Source organism: Camelus ferus, chromosome 4 (genome assembly GCF_009834535.1).
Source record: "Camelus ferus isolate YT-003-E chromosome 4, BCGSAC_Cfer_1.0, whole genome shotgun sequence".
Lineage (NCBI taxonomy): Eukaryota > Metazoa > Chordata > Mammalia > Artiodactyla > Camelidae > Camelus > Camelus ferus.
In genome coordinates, this window is record NC_045699.1 from 13,472,158 (window position 1) to 13,494,232 (window position 22,075).

Sequence of the window (22,075 nt, forward strand, 5' to 3'; positions counted from 1 at the left end):
TTTCTGATCAGATGTGTATAATTGTAGTGGTGCATATTAATTTATTATAATTGTATGTATTAATTTATAAGTAAATAAAAATATGGTGGGACAGGTACTTAAATGTTTTCACTGGTAGGTTTATGTAAATGATGAAGTTGAGAGGCCACTCTTTTAGACTATTAATAAAGAATTGATGGTGACCTTAATGTATTCATTTATTACTTCTAAAAATATTAAATATGATATGAGATTTTTCTATCATTTAGCAAAGCTGTTAAACATAAAACTGGACGAGGCTGTTTAAATCCTTAAGGTGAAGGATAAAGGAAAAAAATCCAACTAATTTTTGTTCTTGTTGATTTTGTCGTTACTGTTGTTCTGAGGTGGTATTGCACTAGGAGAAGCAAAAGTAGGCACATACAGGGACTAGAATAAGACGATGAAGAAATGAATTTGCAGGTACAAAGGGGTTGAGTTTTGCTGAAAAGAACTTCACAACCATGAAAGAATAAATACAAGTTACAGAAATTTAAAAAGATACTGAGAAAAGATGTCATCAGAGACTTTTATTGCTCTGTTAAAGAAAAGACAGTGAAGATCATCAGTTAATTAAGAAGCATTTTTAGGCCAAGAGTTTTCCAGGAAGAAATCTCTGGATTGGCAGATGAATTGTACGGCCCCTTCCTTTGAAGACCTCAGTTGCAGGCTTGAGTGTTGAGGACTGTGAGGAGTTTGAAAGGACAGTGTTACAAGGCTGTTCCGGAGCTGGAAGCAGAGAAGCACAAGTACTGCTGATCTGTTTTCGAAGTTTGAGTCTGATTTCTTTCTTCCTAGCCCTTGATTATCTCTTTGGCTCTAACAAATAAGTACTCCCAGAATACAGCTTCTCAACACTAGTTAACTTCTTTATTAAAGGATTTTAGAAAACTTGTTCTGGGGAAATGATGTCCAGTTCAGCAGTTGTAAAGTAAAAAGAGACTGGTATAACCATAGTGTGACTTAAGAATTTATATTGCTTTTCTCATTCCTTTGAGCTTTTTCACAAGTTATTACCAGCAATGACACCAAATATGATCCTCTCTGCTTTTTAATTTGTGTCTTTCTATGAGTAGTAGTTGGAAGAAAGGGTGAAAATTACATTTTATATGGCAAATCAGCCCATACTGTTTCTGTACCTTTTGAAGGCCCCTCTGTTACATTTAAATATGAGACTTTTCTGGATTAAGGGGGGAAAAAAGTAAACTGACAGTATTTTTGTTTGCATTGTGCTCTGTGTGTGTTTTGTCAAGAAGTTATGAAGAATTTGATGTGGTATTTTGAGAGAAATGTTTGTTTCCACATTTCCTTAAATTATACTCATTTTAAACATTCTATCTTGTGATGCATTTCGTAGGATCCTAGACATAGTCTTAGGGCAGCTACTCTGGAGGTTACATACTCCAGACCTTCCTCAGATGTGTGGATTTCCTTTGGATCCTTTGTGCTTTTTGGTCATTATGTTCTCATCCAGTTCTGGTGGGAAAAGTTCCTTCATATATAGAAATTCTCCTGCAAAAGGAAAAATAGTAAATACTAGGCTTGAAATCAGATTTTGTAACAAGTTCCTGAACTTTTTATATACCCCACACTGTAGTCTGTGATTTAATTATCATTTTTGGTTGCTATATCAAATAGTTGATACATATCAAGCTTATAGTTTACAAGCTTTATTTTCATTTTTAAAAACAAATACTTTAATTTTTTGAACAGCTTTAAATTAGAGAAAATTACAGAAAATTAAATTACAGAAAAATTAAATGGAAAGGAAGTTCAGAGTTACTGTAGTCTCACATGTACCACCTCTTCTCCCAGTTTCCCATATGATCATCTTGCATTAGTGTGGTAAATATGTTACAATTGATGAGCCAATATTAATACATTATTACTAACTGAAGTCCATAGTGTACATGAGGGTTGATTCTTTGTGCTGTGTGTGCTGTGGGTTTTGACAACTGTGATAGCATGTATCCACCGTGACAATATCATACAGTATAGTTTTACCTATTTATCCCTTTCTTCCTCTGTCTCTCCCCTAAACTCCTGGCAACCACTGATATTTTTACTGTCTCTGTAGTTTTGTCTTTTCTGGAATGTCATATAGCTAGAAACGTAAAGTATATAGTCTTCTCAGATTGACTTCTTTCACTTAGCAATATGCATTTGAGGTCCTTTATGTCTTTTTATGGTTTGATAACTCATTTCTTTTATTGCTGAATAATCTTCCATTGCCTGAATGTACTGTTGTTTGCTTATCCATTCACCTATTGAAGGACATCTTGGTTGCTTCCAAGTTTTGGCAGTCATGACCAAAGCTGCTATAATCATTTGTATGCAGATTTTTGTGTGGACACAAGTTTTCAATTCTGGGTAAATACCAAGTTAAATTTTGTAAGAAACAGCCCTGTACCATTTTCCATTCCCACCAGTGATGAATCAGAGTTCCTGTTGTCCTACTTCCTTGCTAGTATTTGGTGCTGTCAGTGTTTTGGATTTTGGCCATTCTAATTGGTACTAGTTTTACTTTGCAATATCCTAATGGCATGTGATGTTGAGCATCTTTTCATATGTTTCTTTGCCATCTGTATCTCTTCTTTGGTTAATTTGTCTTTTCAGATCTTTTGCCCATTTTAAAATTTGGCTGTTTTCTAATTATTGAGTTTTAAGAGTTCTTTATATTTTTTGTATACCAGTCCTTTATCAGATATGTTTTGCAAATATTTTCTCCGAGTCTGTGGCTTGTCTTTTTATTCTCTTAATATTTATTCACATTTAAGAAGCACTTTTTAGGTCTTTGTCTCCTACGTGTTATATTTACTTAGTTGGGTAAAAGAGACACACAAGAAGAAGATATGTTCAACCTGAACCGACATTCTAATTTGTGAAGGTTTTGTGATTGTTCTGATTCTGTTAAGATCTGGGAGGCAGTAATAGAAGGTTTCAATGCATAGATTTTTCAAAATATACTTGGGTTTGAATTTTGGTTCTGCCACTTTAGTTGTATGAACTGCGTCAAGTTACTTAAACTGTCCGTCCCTCAGTTTCCTCATTTATAAAAGAGATAATGAGTGACTATTGAATTATGGTGGCATAAAGATTAAATGGATTAATGTACGTAAAGTGCTTTAGAGATGGGCTTAGTACATAGTAAGTGCTTTTCAATAAATATCAACTCTTATAATTATTTATACCATTTTTATTGTTGTTAATGATTTCTGCTTCATCACCTAAATATCATCCTGGCTGTCTCTAATTTATGAAAGTGTCTCTATATTGAATCATACTCTGCCTTTATGTAACTTCTGCCCATATGGTCCTTCTGTGTTCTTTGGATTATAGAAAATGAATATAATACCTCTTCTAAATGATGTCTCTTCAAATTTTGAAGCTGGTCCTTTCTTCCAACAAAATAATTGTTTTGTGTTAGGCACTGGGGATAGAGAGATAAATAAAACGTGTCCTGGCTTGAAAATAACCAGGAACAATAAAGGAAAACAGATGTGTAAATTAATTTTTCCTATCTATTTGTTCCTGAACTTATACAGTCCCCTTCCTTCCTATTAAAATGGCCAAACTCTCTGTGTTGCTGGGACCAGCCCCTCTATTTGTATAGTGATCATATTCCCTTTTGGTACCTGTAGTTGTTTCCTTTATCAGTGCCCCCTCTCTAGTGTACTCCTGCCAGCAGCTATTTCTCTGGTCATTGCTGAGTCCTCACGTTGACCTACCAGCCATGTTTGGCACCATTGACTGTCCCCCCTTCCCTGACACTGGTCTTTATTCCCAGTCTCCTTTGCATTATGCTCTCCTCTACTTGACTTCTAAAGAGTGAGTGTCCCAGGACTTATTCTCTGTACTTTTTCTCTTTGCTACATTCCTGGTAGTGATCTTATATAGTTTCAAGGCTGGCAACTGCAGATTTATTTCTGCAGTTCAGACCTCTTTCCAACATTTGTAATATCCAGCTTACTTATTAGATGTTGAATAAGCATCTTAGAAATTAATATGTCCTAGAATACATTCTAGATCCTTCCATGATCCCCCCTCCAAAGCAACAAACAAACAATAAACAAACCTGAAATCATGCTTCTACAATCTTCTCCATCTTCATAAATAGCAATTACATTCTTCCAAAGATCCAGACCAAGAATCTTGGACTTATTCTTGCGTCTTTTCTTGTCTGTCAACAAAACTTGCCAGCTATACTTTCAAAATATTCAGAATCCAACCACTTCAAACCTCTTTTTAGCCATATTATTCTGGTGTTGATTCTTAGAGCATTGTGATCCCTGTATTTCTGTCTGTGCTATTCTGTAGTCTTTTTTTGCACACAGCAGTCTGAGCAATTATTTTAACCTATAAGAATGATCATGTCACTGTTCTTATCAAAGCCTTCCAGTAGCTTCCTATCTCAGAGCAAAATCTGAAGTCCTTCCTTCCTATGGCTAGTACCATGTGATAACATGGTGTGATGTGGTACCATGTGATGTTACCTGTCAATTTCCCCCTTGCTTACTCCTGTCCTTCATCTTTGCTTTCCTCTCCACTCTAAGCACTTTGCTTTTGCTGTTTCCTCCTGCCTGCGTGCTCTTCCCCAAGATAACCATAAGGGTCTTCACACATCATTTAGATCCCTGATCAAATGCTACCTGATCTGTCTAAACTAATTAACACTACTTTTTTCAGAGCTCATAAACCTCCTAATAAACCTAGAGTCTTACTAGGAATTGATGTCAGGCTTTACTATACTGTAGTCTTATATAAGTCACCTTTTTTTGAAAACCAGAGCTATGTTGCTGTATCATGTATCTAGTTCACAGCATATGTCAGAATATGTATGGAAATCTATCAGTTGTGACTACAAGTTGTAATACCTGTCTTGCAATTTGTTCAAATCTGAGATTTATACTTATTCCCACCAGTGGGATACTCTTATTTAGGTCAAACTACTTGCTCTTTAAGATTAAACATCTCTTCTATGTCTGTGAGTCTGTTTCTGTTTAGCTATGTTTTTTTCTTTCTTTCTGTATACAGTATAATCTTGTTTATCTATTCTGCATAGGTTTCCAAGGGGGTGGGGGGTGGGAAGGGACTGACTGTGAGTTCAAAATTTGTTGATGCCGACAGGCATATGCAGAATAGATAAACAAGATTATACTGTATAGCACAGGGAAATATATACAAGATCTTGTGGTAGCTCACAGCGAAAAAAAAATGTGACAATGAATATGTGTATGTTCGTGTATAACTGAAAAATTCGTGCTCTGCACTGGAATTTGACACAACATTGTAAAAAGACTATAACTCAATAAAAAATGTTAAAAAAAAATCAAACATCTCTTTAAGATCAAATTGGTGAAGATGTCCCTAACCTACTTATGCTCGCCTCACCTTTTCTCTCACAGCCCTTACTATAGAATTGATTATCACCTCATTTATACCACTGTTGCCTGCTTATTTACTTCTTTTATGACACTGACCAATAATTAATAATTGTTTTAAATTCAAGAAACATGTATGATTACCTAAATTTAGGTACTGTAAGGCAAAGGATTATGTCTTAGGAGCCTTTAAGTTTTCAATGCTTGTCTGTAGTGTGTACTCATACTATTTTGAATGAGTAAATGGATGAATAGATGACTGAAAGAATTCTTTTATTCTCTTCTACCCTGTCCAGTATGTACATTGTTCTTAAAAAGAAGTGAAATACAGTATTACTTACATTTACCCTTTAACATTCTACCACCTACCCCAAAGAGAGAGTTGCTTCCAAGCTTGTTTTTTCTTTCTAGTCTTAACAAAACTGAGTTATTTTTGTTTGTCTGTTTGTTTCACTTAGCCTTCAGCTTTGTTTGTATTACTTGTATAGATTCATACCAGTCTTTTATATTAATCATTCATTATGTGCCCTTTGTAAAATATATGTTTATCATAGTGAGTAGCTTATATTTCTTTGGATTATTTCCTCATTTTGATAATTAATGTTTGGACAGGGTTTTTTAAAAAATGCGTTATCATTTATTTATTTGTTTTCTTTTTGGCATGGGAGGTAACTAGGGTTATTTATTTATTTGTTAATGGAGATTCTGGGGATTGAACCCAGGACCTTGTGCATGCTAAGCACACACTCTACCACTTGACCTATAGCCTCCCCACCTGGATAGGGTTTTATTTTTGAGCATCCTTCTGCCCTCTTGAACTGTCCTCTCCATGAGATTATTCATATCTTTTCTCCAACCATTTTGGAAACATATAGGACACTTCTTACTGTGTTTTCCACTTTTAATACTATTCAGTCTAAGGTGACAGTTATTTTTTCCAAAGGCTCCCACTACTTCCATTTTGCATACTTTCTTTTATGGAAAGAATTAGGGTGAAGCTGACAGTTTTCATTACCGTTCCTACTTCTTTAATGAAAATGTTTTTAGTTTTAGGGTAGGATTTCTAGGCTTTATGAAACAGAACTACCACTTTTTTGGCATAGTGCTAATGACTAGGTGCTTACTACATTAGTATATAAAGGATTGCTTTACATTATCTAAAACTAGAATCAAGTCTTTAGTATATCTTTTTTAGGCTCCTGTTTATATTTAAGCAGGCTAAGCAATGCCACAGGAAATACAGCAGTTTGTGAAGTAGATGAGTTTGGACACATCTTCCTTGGATAGGCAGATTGTGGAGCACTGAAGTGTTACTAGCAGAGAATATTTGGGTGTGATGCCCTGTTAAATGAGTAAGTTCCAACAGATCTTTTGGGAGAATAGTTGCCTGATTCTAAACTCTGGTGCTTATAAATATGAGTACTAAAACAGCTATTCTGTCTTCCTTTCTCCCCACCCCCTTTGTGTGTGTTTATATTTATTCTTAGATTTTGATATCAAACATTTGTTCTCTTTGACCCAGTTGGTAGGAGAAATGATAAATGACACTTTAAAATATTTTCTTCCTGTTTACTTTGAGATTACTGGAGGAAGGATTATAGTCAGGAATCTCTCTTGTGTTAACCTTTTATTGTGCCCCTGTATGACCCCAAAATATTCACTTAACCTGATTGACTGTAAAAGGCTGGCAGGAGGTCCCTACTGCACTGTTTGTCCTAGGATGGCAATCTCTTCAGAGGTGACAATTTTGGATACTACCCTTTTATATATTTTATGTGTGTATTTTATTCTGTTAGGCTCACATGTTGTCCTGCGTTTAGATCTAGCACTTTGCCATTGTCCATTCTGTCCCTCACACTTGGGAGTTTCCTCTCCTGTCAATATCACCTGTTGGAGTCTAAGACCTACTTTATGTAACACGTCTGTAAAGATCTCCTTGACTTTTCTCTATCGCTGTATATATTCTGAAATTCTGTTATATTTTATATTGCACAGTTTAGCACTTTAAAGTATGATGTTCATATTTTAAGCATAGACAAGCACCATGAAGAAAGGCAAAACTTATGTCTTAAATCTTGCCACATATATTTGGCCTACCCTACCTGTGGCATTTTGTAAGGCTTACTTCTTCTGTGGCCTTTACAGCATCACCTTGGCGTATGTAATAGATACTGAGTGAATATTTATTGATTCTTGGAGTAATGTCTGAATTTGTGGTTCTTAAAAGTTAGATCTCCAGGCTAGTAACACTCAGTTATCCAGAATTTCAGTGGATAGTTCAAGAGGTTTGGTAGTAGAATTCTAGACACTTTTTCTATGTTAAATTATTTGCATTTTCTTCTTTATGAGTAATGAATGGTTAATGCCATGATTAAATTTTGAATATGATGGTTAACATGATGCACTTAAATTGAAATAAGTAGTTTAAAATACTACATTAAAAAAAAATACCCAAGTTCTATTAGTTTTACTGAGAGAAAGATTGAAAGCTACAGAAAAAATTGTTCTTGTATGTTAAAAAATAATTGTTTCTTTTTCAGAAAATAAAGTGTTGGTTTCTTGAAAAGGCTGGAACTCACTAAAACTGTTAAAAGTTATCAAGCTGACTTTCTTCAGTTAGAATATATTAAAAGTGTGTCCTTTATAACTTAAACTTTTGTAAAACCAAAATTTTCTGCAGCCTAAGAAAAGAAATCGATGGAGACATGGCATTGCTATCCAATATATCATAGGTTTCGTTAATAGTGAGATTTCAGCAGATGGGTAATACTGGAGGCCTTGGAGAGTTAAGATTCTAGAGGGAAGGGTGGTAAAATGTGTTGTTCTAAATAGCATAACCACTGAACGTGAATAGCTTAAAATCAGATGAGAAAAACTAATTAAAAGAGAAAACAAAGTAAAATAGTTTAACCTTTTTAATAACCAGCTGTATGATTGTTTGGTAGAAATCTTGGATTTTGATTTTCTCATTTTCTCCTCCAGGACATAGATATTTTAAACTGTTTTCAAAGATGTTTCATGTTTCTAAATGAAAGTCAACTTTAAAAAAACTTTATTTTGGAAATTTTCAAACAAAAATAGGAAAGAAAATAGAAACATTAACTCCCATCTACTCAGCTACATCTTCAACCATCATCTACCTGTGTCTAATCTTTTTTCACCTATACCTCTACCTGCTTCCCACTGTTAGATTATTTTAAAGCAAATCCTACATCTGTTTTCAGTCCCTTTCTTTGTAAATATTTCTGTATCAATATATCTCTTAAAGATAAGAACTTGGTTTTTAAACATAACTATAATACCTTAAGAAGTAACATTTCTTAAATCATCAGGTAATATTCAGAAAGTGTTCTTACTTAACCTGGTTGTATTCATTGGTGGTACTGTGATATTAAGATTTATCTGTTGGTTCAGGGGTTGTCAGCCTTGCACCTAAGTGGCTTTAGTAGCTATTTAGTATTGTCTACTTCCATTATTTCATTAGGGGTTACAAAACAGTGATATATATTTTTAACCCTGAGATACCCAACGTTCAAATTTCTCTGGTTGCCTTACAGTATTTTTTAAACTGTATTTGTAAGAATTGGGATCCAAATAAGATCCCTACATTGCAATTGGTTGATACTAAGTCTCTTTTTAATCTGTATGCTCTCCCTTCTCTCCCTCTCTCCCTTTGTAGTTTACTGCTTGAAGAAACACGGTTGTCAAGAGTTTCTGTTTGAATTTGCTGATTGTAGTTAGAAATGGAGGCTTGATCAGATTCATGTTCAGTTTTTTGTCAAGAATATTTAGAAGCAATGTTGTGTCCTTGAGGCACACAGTATGTCATTACTCCTCTTTTGTGATCATGTTAGTAGCCATTAGGGTATATTGTCCATAATGGCTGATAAGAATACTCTTGATTCCTTGAGGCTATCCTTTCCTGGAAATTATTTTTTCTCCCTCTGGGAATTTTTAAGATTTTTTTCCCCTTGAGTTCTGGTATCTGACAGGGTGTTTCTTAGGTGTGATGCTCTTGACAAACCCTTTCAGTGTAAAGACTTTTTTCATCTCAGATCACTTTTCTTCTCTTCTTCCTTTATTTTCCCTCTCCACGGGCTCTCTTCTTGTCTTCTAACTTGTCTTGTCGCCTTATTCAAGTCTCTGCTCAACTGTTAGACGGTATCAGATCACAATGATCATTCTTTGTGACAGCATTCTGCTACTATCTTCTTATCCAGCTTTTTTTTTTTTTCCATAGCACCTGATATTTATTTATAATGTCTCTTCTGTGACTTACTGGTAAGGCAGGGACTTTGTTGTTGTTGTTCACTGCTGTTTCTTCAGTGTTTAAAACAGTATTTTGTACATACTAGGTGCCAAATAATATTTGTTGAATTAATTACATTAGGTTGTTGGACTTGTGAGTTATTCATCCTCATCTCTTAACTTTTATTACATATTTTAAATATATTTTTATTTCTTTTCTATGTTTTGAGAAGCTTTCTGTAAACACTATCTTCCAGCAACCATTGAATGTTTACTTTTGATTAACTGTAATTTTAAACTCTAACATTTTGTGCTTTTTGGTCCTTTTTCATTGCACCATGTACTTGTTTTATGGCTAATGTCCATTTCAAACTCTCTAAGGATACTAAGTAGATTCCCCAACCATTCTCCTCTGGTAGATTGTCTTTGGATTCCTAAATTTTCTTTATTTCTTCCTTTGTTCATCTTGGTCCTTCATTGATTGTAATTTTTCTGGTAGCTGGTTTGGGTTTCTTCAATAGCTGTTTAGATACGGTTCTCTACCAGATCTCTTTAATGTAAGTGGATGCGGTAGACGTCCTAGTAGAGTGTTTGGGCATGTGGCACGGAAGGGAAGGGAAAGAAGCAAGGGTACAACTGGCTCAACTATTCTGAATGAATTTAATTTAATTATCTTGTTATTTGTTCCAAAGCCAACTCTTCGTTGCTTCCAAGACTCTCTCAGAAAGAATTACGCTTATCTGTGGTGTCTTTGGCTGTGGTTTTCCTTTGCTTTTATTTTTCTGTTAGTTTCATCCTGCCTACTTACATTTCATAAAAATCCAGCAAAATTTCTTTTTGAATGATACCCTTTCTTGTTATCTAGTATTACAATTTTTTTTTCTTTTTAAACTTTTTACAAGATTATAGCCTTGGAAATGGTTGAAGAAATACATATTTTGTTCACAGAACAAAATTGAAAAACTCATTTTCTTCTCTTGCCTTCTACTTTTATTTCCTTCCCCAGAAGTAAGCCACTATTAATAATTTACTTATGTTATTTTTAATCTAAGTATGATTATTACTCTTTGGCTTACTTTTTTGACTTAACGATGTATCTTGGCATCTTGCCAATTTATTTTTTTTTCCCAGATGTCTAAAATTCCTATTTTTTACTAATGAGTAAAAAGTAGTATCTTAATGTTTTAATTTGCATTTCTCTGATTAGAAATTATGTTGAGCATTTCTTACATTTTTATTGATCCTTTGTATTTCATATCTTGTGAAATGCTTAACCTGTTTCTGTCCTTTGTCCATGTTTTTAGTTATTTCTAATGATACCTAGAGATTGTATATATTCTCATATTTGTCCTTTTAAAAAATGTATTTTGCTAATATTTTCTTGTAGGTTTTCCCTGTCTTATAATTTTATTTATAATGTATTTTCTTTCTCAGAAGTCTTACATTTTTATTTAGATTTATTTGTTGATTATTTTCCTTTGTGGATTCTCCATATTGTGTTTTACTAAGGAAGGGCTGATGCTTGTTAGTTTCATCCTCATTTAATTTACAGTTTTTATGCTGTTGTTTTTAAGTATCTCTCATCACTTCAGTGTGTTCTTGGCAGAGAAGAGAAGTAGATGTGTGTGCTCAGTGTGCCATATTTAGCAGAAATTCAGACAGATACTTAATTATTTAATGTTCTAGGGTTTGTCTTTTGATTTAATTTAACAACTCACTATCATGAAGTTTCACAAGCATGCAGTCACTCATAACATTAGATATGCTTTCATTTTAAGCATTAAAACTTTACTGATAACTTGAGTTATTAGCAAGTGGGATATTACAGGCCCTATGAAGATTTAAATATGCTAGCATAACTTAAAAGTTCTTTTTAATTCTTATTACTCAAAATGTTTGATAAATAATTCTTTGTTTACTTTCTTTGGGTAATTAAAACTTTTATTTTAACAAAAAGCAAGCCTGAAACAAAATGTTTTCCTGTGTCTAGCTTAGGGAGTTTCTGCAGCTCTCAGGCATTGAGGTTTTAAATGATAATAAAAATAAGGTATTGCACTTTAGCTTTTCCTATTATGTAGTACACTCCCTTTTTTAAATGGTGAAAATATATTACTTTAAAAGTGACTGGTCTTTTGTAGTTGTAATTTTTCTCCTCGTCAATAAAATACTTAAAGAATGTTGGGTGTCCTGTTTAGTTGCCAGAATGTTTTCCCTTTATGGTTTTATCCTATGTTCATAACTATGCCTCATTAAATAATATAAACAAATATTTCTCTGATAAATTGTTCCATTTATTCATCTGTGTCAGTGATTAATTTAGATAGTGATTGATTCATTTTACTGTCTAGATACTGAACCTAGATGGATTGGTATGTTATTTAAAAAAATTTTTGGTACTTTGGTGCGGGGTTTGACTAGGGTATGAATTAAGTTGGTTACCACGGAAGATAGCAGGAAAACAGAAGAAAAGAGAAATAATGAACGTATACAGACCAGAGGAAAAAGGAAAATAGTTTAAAGTATTGCCATTTTATATCTTTTTATATAGACTTAACTTACTGTGTAAGGACTGACTTTAGGGATATCTTAGGACAATTTGCCTTAATTTTTATGGGAGAGAAACTCTGAGAAGGCAAGAGATTTGCCCAGAATCACGTGCTTAATAGCAGAGTAAGGATTAGAATTTAGGTATGCCAACTTTGAGACTCTCCCTCTCTCCCCACCCACGGATTCTTTATATTCTTCTGCTCCTCATTCATTAGCAGGCAACAACTTCTAGTCTGAGAAAACAAATCACATTTCCCCAAAAACTTCTGTTTTAAAAACTTTTAAACAGATTGCCTATTTTCACTCAGAATCAGTGACTGCAGATTTAGAATTTGCAGTGACTGCTGGGCATGAAAATCAACTTTTTGAGACAATGAACAACTTACCACCTCTTTTCTTAAACTTGTTTTGTCTCAAATTAGTATATTTATATAAAGCATTATTTCTTTACATGGAAGGCTATATTCATTTTTCTGTAGCTATTTGGAAATATTTGTTGAGAGGATATAGCTAAAATATTCTTTGGCATTAAATAAATAAGATTGGAACTTTTTTTTTTACAAGTTCTATTTGTGGACACATAATTTATTGATTCATTTTCCACTTTAATTTTGGAATAGGGAGTAGTTTTTGAATACTTAGGATGTAGGCAAATAAGTCAAGGTCAGTAAATCATTTTAAAATCCGTGGAGAAGAATTGTTAATACATTCTACTGTCAGAATTTTCTGCCAATCTATGTTTTATAAATAAGATATCTGTACTATAAGAAAACTAACAAAGCTAACATTTGGGGGATCATTACTTTCTTTTAGAAAAACATGTTAGGGATTTAAAAGATGAATAAATTGGAGGCATAAGAGAACAACTCAAAGTTGTAATGACTCATGGACTTTAGTAATGGTCCAAGGCCAAGGTGGTTGAGAGCTGCAATCTGTGTTTATATTCAAGTCCTTATCATCAGTTATGGAAGTTTTATAACAAATGCATTTTTAAAAAATTGTGGTGTACTAACTTTATTAATCAAAATCCTCTTGATGAAAAGTTATTTTATCTTAGAAAATGGCCTTAGGCACACTCTCCTTTAATTTATTGATTCAGAACAAAGTGTTTGAAAAAGCATATGAAAAGCTTTGGGGTAATTACAGTGCACATAGTGTCAGTTTGCCAGTGACATCTTTCTTTTTTTGTAGTTTATATATATTTTAAACTCCTTCTAGAATGGAATTGTAATTCTTCAGTAGTAAGCAATACTCTTTCCAAAGAGTGTCAACATTTTGTAATGTAAAAGCTTCATTATGTCTAAAGTGTTATGACATTTTAATTAGGAAAATTGATCATGAACATCCATATGATGGTATACATTTCCCAGTGCTTCCATGTTCTACTAAATTGGAATGAAAAATACATCAAATTTTATATTAGATCTGTTTTCAAAGCTGAGGAGTTGGTAGGGTGGTAGAGCGTGTGCTTTGCATGCATGAGGTCCTGGGTTCGGTTCCCAGTACCTCCATTAATATAAATGAATAAAGTATGAAAATATCTGCCACTTGACACAAAGTAGTCAATAAATGACAATGTTTAAAAAAGTAAAAAAGGGAGAGGAGTCAGGGAAGAAGAGGGTGGGATGGGGATTTGGAATGTATTTGGGACTCCATGGTGGGAGGTGGGGTCAAAGCAGTCCTTTCATCATAAATAGAAAAGACATTTTGGCCAGGGCATCTAGGTTACATGGTTCTTTCCTTTTGTTTGTTTGTTTGTTTGTTTGTTACAGGCAAAGGGGAAGATAGTGATGTACTCAGTATAAATGCAGATGCTTATGACAGCGACATAGAAGGCCCGTGCAACGAAGAAGCAGCTGCTCCTGAGGTCCCAGAAAATACAGCCCAAAGTGAAGCTGGCCAGATCGATGACCTGGAGAAAGACATTGAGAAAAGTGTGAATGAGATCCTGGGACTGGCAGAGTCTAGCCCAAAGGAACCCAAAGCAGCCACCCTGACTGTTCCTCCACCAGAAGATGTCCAGCCTTCTGCACAGCAGCTGGAGCTGCTAGAACTTGAGATGAGGGCAAGAGCTATTAAAGCCCTAATGAAAGCTGGTGATATAAAAAAGCCAGCCTAGTTATGTAACTTGAATCTGAATGTTAGGTGTATTTGAGCAAAGCCACATCATATAATTTTGTATTTCAAGTTTATTTTGGGTCTTACGTGATATTTCTCATGTAACCCTTATTAGATAAACTCATCTTAGGCCTAAAATACATATATTCTTATTAGTGTTGTTACTTTTGTATTATATATATATGTTATTATTTTATGAATTCATAGCAGATATCATTGGATAACCTGGAGACTTTGTTAGAGGAGTATTTAGCTGTATCTGCAAATTTAATATCTGAAAAGCCATTAGCAAAGAGTCATGGTGTTTTTTTTTTCTTATTTTGAAATGTTTTGACATCAAACCTAAAAGTTTAAGAAGGACTGACCAAGCATGTTGCTCTTAGGCTACCTATATTTTGCAATAGAGTATTAAATTATTGCTCCTAGGTTTGTTAACAATTTGAGACATTTAGTTATGCTTATATGCACTTTTAAAATATGTACTGTCTTGGAGATGCCTTCTTTGGGTTTGGGTATGGATTTACTAGTAAAAAATTGAGTAACATGTTTTGTTATAAAGCTTAGAGATCCAAAATGGCTGAGAAAAGCTTTTTTTTTTTATAGAAGGAAAAGGAAAAAAAGACTTAATTTAAGGCAGTTTTTAACAATGTAGAAGTAATTGCCCAACTTTATTTAATTCCAGCAGACAAGCCATTCTAACAGGTATTTGATATTATTGGACACTTTGTTCAGTTTTCTTCCTTCAATAAAAAGGGAACACATTTTCATTTACATTCCAAGCTATTAGAAAAAGGAGACTATTTTATCGTACTGGCTTTCTTCTGATGTTTTTGCTTAACAATCTGATGTGCTATAATTCCATGAATTAAAAAATAAAGACTATCATTCTGGATCTGAAGACTTTTGATACATTTCCAAAAAATTAATTCAGGAAGCTTTGGTAAGTTGATGTTATAATTAATCTAATTTTGTATAGTTTTTGTACATAACATCCTGCCACAATTACGGATGCTTTTTGCCCTATCACTAATTGTAGTTGTTTGATACCAAAATAAATTTAGGTCGAGATGCTTAACTTAAAATAAATTAATTTTTTTTTGCTAAAATATAAATCTGGAACTGTTGTTTTTATGTTTGCTAACAAATATAGTATATTTTATTTATAAGCCATGCTCTGTTAATATTGTATGAGGATTTTCTTTATACACAAAACAAGGGTTGTGTTTTATTAGCTGGCTTAATTAAATGTAAATTTTAAAGAGTTTCTTATGGAAATAGATAGTTTTCATGAAACACTGGGGTTGCAGTTACAAATTCAATTTTTTGTTGTTCCTGAAGATGCTTTTCAGTAATCCTGGTTTTTTTTTTTTCCTCACTGAATCTTTCTCATGAAGCACAGAGGCCTGCATCATTTGAAATGCTTCTCTTAGGCTGATAAACGTGGATATGATTTAAATAATTCTATTTACTGCTTCACAATGAAAAAATCATTTTTCTATTTCAACTGAAACAAAAAGTTAAAATAATAACAAAGTAATGTGGAATAAACCTCACTGCTGCTTACTAATTATAAAATGCAGTAGATGACATTTGTGTGATGAAACATAGGAGGAGAAAAGAGTCTGATGAGTCCTTTGCAGCTGATTAAAGTCACCACCTTCATGAAGCATTGTATGTGTGTGCCCTATTCAGTGTGCAGAGTGGTGTGGAGGACGTTTGACTAGAGTGGGTGTATATGAGGTAGAATGAGCTGAACAAATTAGAGGCTACTTAGATTCCTACCTTGGAAAATCAACTTTTTCTCTCTGTTGATTTCTTTCTTTTTCCATGACATTGAAAGACACGAGAGCTTTTTGAAAATGAATGGCTTTAGAGAATAGGAATAAGGTTATTTTAGAAATGCCTAAGTAATAAGAAAATACTATACATTGATCTGATACTGTCATTTAAATCATCAGCTTACAGGGATTTATTGACTACCTTTAAGGTGTTTAGTTTTGTTCAGAATCTTAGACTCAGGGATGCTATAGTATAGATTTTAGCATGGAATAGACTAATAAAGATATAAGCGCTGCTTTGTTTTATGCCTAATTCCTTTTGCCAAGGTAAAGCAAAATTTTAGGCAATGTTTAATACTAATTAAGAGGGGGAAAAATGACAGCCTAATTTTCCATCCAGTGTCAAGTAATTCTGATATTTGACTAGAAACTTGACCCAAATCTTGAATGATAGGTGGTAGCTGATAATAGCGGGTCCTCTGCATTAGGCCTTGGTCCACTTTTTGATATTCCTACTAATCCACACACTCAAGTTCAGCCTAAAACCTATCACTAGTCACCACTGTAACATTCTAATTATGAAAAATCACCTAAGCCTCCCAAATCCTTCTGTTGAACACCATCAGTTCCTTAAAACTATTGGGCACTATATCTTTTCCTTGTAAATCTCATTGCCAAAACCTTCTTTCAGCAAATCATTAGATCCTAGGGTATGACTAGCTATCCGAATAAAGGTGTTCTGAATCATTTGAACAGTAATACTGAAATATGCATTTTTCAATATCATTTTCAAGGTAGATAAAGTAGGAGTGAACCCACAACGTAAGTAAAAGAGAGATAGTAGCTTAAAAGTGAAAATTCTCAGTTCTATTTCATAAAAAGTAGGAAAAGAGTTTGGTTATAGATAGTTTTCCTTTATTGTATCTGTTTAATTGTTTAAAAATAAAAGATTATGCTTTAACTTAAAACTAATAGGTACTTTTTTTATATTCAAGTCGACTCCCTTTTAAAACAAAAAGTGCTAATGAATATATCAATAGGAACTCAATTTCCTTGATATTTAATTATTATTTTAAAATGCATAGTGATAAAATGAAAAGAGTGTGGGAGTTAAAGAACAGAGGATTCTGATTCTGCCCAAAGCAGCTATGAAACTTTGGAACAAGTAATTATGAAATGAGGGAAATGAATCATTAATCAGTATATAAGATTTCTTTCTGCTGTAACATTCTGTGATTCCAGTTTTCCATAAAATTTGGAAAACGTAGGGAACTCTTAGCATTTCTTACCTCTTCCTTTCCTCTTCCTCTTCCCTTCCTCCTATTCAAAATGAAACAATCTAATCTTGCTTTGTCCTGTCAGGTTGCTAGATATGAACAGTAATCCAGTTTGGGGCTTTTTTCTTTTACCTATTAGTCTTTATTGTCAGGATCATTTGGTAAGTATTCTGTTTAGAATTACTCATTTTGGCCTATAAACTTAGGTTGTTATCTTTAATTTATTGCTTTATTTATTTCAAAACAATACGTAGTTTTAAGTCAAAAAACTTTTTCCAAGGCTTATAATTATGAAAAACAGTACTCTCCTTCCCTATTCTTTTCACACCAGCTTTTGCTACTGAGTGGTGAGCTCTTTCAAAACATTTAGTCATTTTAAAAATTTATCTTGTATTTCTAAGTAACATGATTTTTTGCTATTTCTTGATATTTCAGCCTCAGATTTTATCTACTGATCTATTTTGGAATATGAAGATTAAGCCTTATTTCTTCTCCCGCTTCCCTAAACATGTAGCTTCTTTCATCCAATACAGTGCAGTTACATCACAGTTTTTGGTTAAGTTAGCATTCAATTCAATATTTATATTATTTTGACTATGGAAATACTACTCACAACTGGGCTGTGTGGTATCTGTAATTTTATTTCCTTTTTTAATTCCAATTTTTGTTTTAAGCTTTTTGGAATTAATTTATAATGACCTATAATAATTTCATTTGCTCAGTGTTCTCTGTAGTATCCATTAAATTATACTGTAACTGCCCTCCAGAAGTGTAACTCTCTTCTCAGGTTCAAACACATTATATAATCTTTTTTCCCCCCACTTTTAGGACATTCCTCCTGGAGCTCACTGTCCAGGGCTAATCTGGATTGGTTACTCATCACCTCTTGTGCTAGATATCGCATTTCCTGAATCCTGTCTTTCTCCTTTAGTTTATTCCCTCATTTTGGTGGTATATCTCTTTCAACAGCCTCCTGTGAAAGAATACATGAGCGATGAATTGTTTTGATTCATTGATGTGACTCAGCATGGCTTAGTTCTATCCATACACTCCACTGAAACATAATGTGAGTGTTGACACCCAGACTGGAAATCATTTTCTTGAATTTTACAACATTGTACCAGTGCCTTCCAACTTCTGTTGAAGTGGCTGAGAAGTCATTTGTCATTTTGATTCTTGATATTTAAGTGTGTCCTGTTTCTTTCTCTTTGGAAGCTGTTAGCGTCTTATCTTTATTCCCAGTATTCTGAAGCTTCTTGATGATGTGTTACAGGATGGATCTGTTTTTCATCCCTGGGTTAATCACTGACAGACTCTAATAGGGAAATTCATGTCATTCAGTTCTGGGAAGTTTTTTTATATTAGTTCTTGGATAAGTTCCTTCCCTCTTAATTTTTTCTAATCTCTATTTCTAGAACTCCTTTTGTTAACATGTTGATATTTTAGGCTTGATTTTTAAATTGCTTATTTTACACTTTTCCATCTTTTTCTTTTTTCTTCCATGATTAATTTCTTTCTCTTATCATATTTTTAATATCCAAAAGGTTTTTTAAATTTTCTGTACACTTCCTTTTCAAAACAGCAGTATGTCGTGTAGGGGAGAGGGGTTGGCCCCACCGTGGTGTCCTGGCTTCCCTGCACATATGCCGATAGGTCCTGCTGGCCTGCTTGGTGCGGTGCCCCGTGATCCCAGGAATGCAGCCAGACAGTCCTGTGAGGGGCTGTCACAAGAATATTTTCTCATCTGCCGTTTTTATTTTGAGGGAAGCTCCCAATTTTGCAGAAGGCTGTCTTGAGGCTGTTTTCTCGTCTGCGTCCGATTCCGTGGAGACACGAGACTGTCTTGCCCGACTGCGCAGCTGCGGGCTGTAGAATTTTTGCGTCAGCCGGGCGTCAGCGTCTCAGCAGCAGGGTGTCCCGTCCGTCCTGTTGCGTGTCGTTCCTTTTCCTTTAGTGTCACCCTACACAAGGGCAATGAGGACTTGGCACCTTTGACTACTGTTTTCCCACCGTGTATGTAAGTAATAAGCTGCCTGAATCTAAAAAAAAGCTCATTGTTTTTTCTTTTATGGCTGAATCTGTCGGGCCTTGCTGGGCCCTTGCCTTGGCCTTGTGCGCGACCGTTTCGTGGATATAACATTTTATCTCTCTGAGGATGTTAATTTTAGTGGGGTTTTTTTTTTTGAGTTTTCTTCTGCTTTGTGCCTTCTAGTACCTTCATTTTCATTTTTTTCCCTCATTTGTTTTATTCTCTACCTGGTGTTTTCTCAAATTTCCTTGAATCTGTGGTGACGTTTAGCTGTTTTCTTAAGTAAAAGACACTAAAAAACTGACGAAGCTCTGTTTATGTTTGAGGCTCATTAATTGGTAGAATTCGCTTTTCTTTTGGTCTGGCTGAGGACGTCCACAGGTCACTCTGAAGGCTTTTTACTTCATCTCGCGCTTCAGTAGGCTCACCCGGCCTTAGCTCGGCTTGGTGTGCCTGAGTTTGTCTCGTGCTTCACCTTTGTCAGAGTCTTCTGTGGAGTTAGGGAATGAATGGTGGCCTGTTTGTGAGACCAGACATCACGTTTCCCCCTCTGCACTGTCTTTGGAGGAACCTGGGGTCTTCACCCCCGAGCATTGCTTGGATTTGTATTTGGAATCAAATTGCTTCTTTTGTTTCCTCCAGGCCTTTAGGTTGCAACCTAATTCATCTGCTAAGTCACTTTTACTCATTTTTTTTGTGTGCTTCAGCTTCCAAAATTTTCTTGTCATTTCAATGGACTTTCATGAGAAAGCAGTGGCGCATGTGTTGTTTAGTGTCCTTTTAAGGAGCTGTTACTTCAGTTTTTAACTAGCCATTTTTGTTTTTGTCAGTACTAAAGGTTTTTGTTTTTTTGTTTTTGTTCGATCCAAGTTTAGACTAATTGATTACAAGTGGAAAGGAGTGAGAGAAAGAGTAGACAGGGATGAGGACAGACTAGAGTCAGTGATTCCTGAGACTGACTGGCTTGTAACAGTGACCTTGTGTCTTTCTTCCTTCTTTCACTCCAGTAATTTTTACTAGAATACGAGTTGGTGTTAGTTATTGTGTTAGTATTTCCAGATACGCTGTGTGCTCTTTCATTATGTAATTTTACACTCTTTTTAAGTTTACAAACATTTACTTGAATTATTATTGTAGTATTTGTTCTTTTGCCTTTACTTTGGCTTTCTTTTGGATTTCCTGTATTTGCCACGTTGTCTTTTCCTGTTTTTAATATATGTCACTTTCTTGTGAATCTGTTTTCTCCTTGTTTTTTGGGGGCGGTATAATTAGTTATCCTTGTTTTGAGTTTAAAATTTTTCTCTTTTCACTATTTCTCTGAAGGCATTTTCTGTTGTGTTTATTCGTTCCTATGTCCCTTCTAGTTTCATTTTCATTTCTGGAATGATTTTTTTCTTTCATTTCTAATTCTCTGAATTTTGTCACCTCATATCTAACGTCATTCATATTTTTATTTTATAGGTTGTGTCATTTTCTTAATGACTAATCTCATTTTAAAATACAAGCTAGTATTTTGATATAATCTGCGAGTCTGTCTTTCTGGTGTACTTTTATTGTCTGGAGGGATGTTACTCCATTTCTTATTCTCTCTCTCTCTTTTTTATTTATAACAATAATGCATAGGATTTGATATTTTTCTTTCTCGTTTTTACTGAAGCTCATTTTTCGGAACTTTTGAAAGGAATCTGTTTCAGATTAGCTTTTCTACCTTCAACTTCCATTGTCTAGTACTTAGGGGCTGGAACTCGCCCAGCTCCTTTGAGACATCATGACCCTTGCATTCACCTGCTGTTATGAGAGGCCGAACCCCTCCCAGCTTCAGTTGCTGTCTCAAATCGCCTCACCTAGCAAATTTCTACTTCTTTGGGGCATCTATTATCAGATCTGCTAAATGCTCAGTTGGCTTCCCTTTGCTTTCTCCTACAGAAATGCTGATGTTACGAAGAAGGTCTTATGACTTGGTGGTGGTTTGTTCTATCTGCTTATATTTTGAGGTAGTGGCATACCAGTACTTAGTCCTGTTTTAAAAGTTGTCCATGGTTTTTGTTTTTTCTTCCCATTGCTCTCCCTGGTTTTCTGCAGAGATTCAAAAACTCTTGCTTTTGCTACCATTGTCTTCCTGGAATACTCCTATGTTTCTATTTTAAAATGTGTATTCAGTCTTTATTGTATACAAATAAAAATGTATTTTATTTTAGATCAAGGCAAGCTGATATATATATAACATATCTTACTGAATTATTTTAAAGTAAAATTAATTTTTTTAATATTGACAAGTCTTTCTTAAGTTTAAAAAATTTTTTTTTTGATTTTAAAACCAAAGCTTGTTTGTTATTTTATTTGGTAGAAGCAGTTGATAGCTTGAATGTAAACCAAGTTAGCACTGCTCCTTGATAGCCAAGGAATTAGGTTTATTAGGTGTATTCTTGTAATAGTTACTGTCAGTTGAAAGTATTTTTTACTCTTTTTATAAAAGTCATTTATATAAAAATAAAAAGATATGACATAGATTCAGAGAATAAATATTTTAATTAAAAAATTTTTTTGAAGAGAAGTGAATTCACTGTGTCACTTTTATTTTATTTTATTTTATTTTATTTTATTTTATTTTATTTTATTTTATTTTATTTTATTTTATTGTGGGGGTAGATAATTAGGTTTATTTTTAAATTTTATTTT

The 22,075-nt window shown here is 34.1% G+C and overlaps 1 protein-coding gene across 1 annotated transcript in view; it reads left to right on the forward strand.

Moving 5' to 3' along the window:
• The window catches only part of CAAP1 (caspase activity and apoptosis inhibitor 1), a 44,874-nt gene extending 29,450 nt beyond the window's left edge, over window positions 1-15,424 (forward strand). The window contains exon 6 of the mRNA XM_006189896.3: window positions 13,967-15,424. Within this exon, the coding sequence (XP_006189958.2) occupies window positions 13,967-14,313 (347 nt within the window). The 3' untranslated portion in view covers window positions 14,314-15,424. The remainder of the gene's footprint in view (window positions 1-13,966) is intronic.
• The last annotated feature ends 6,651 nt before the right edge of the window (window positions 15,425-22,075 follow it).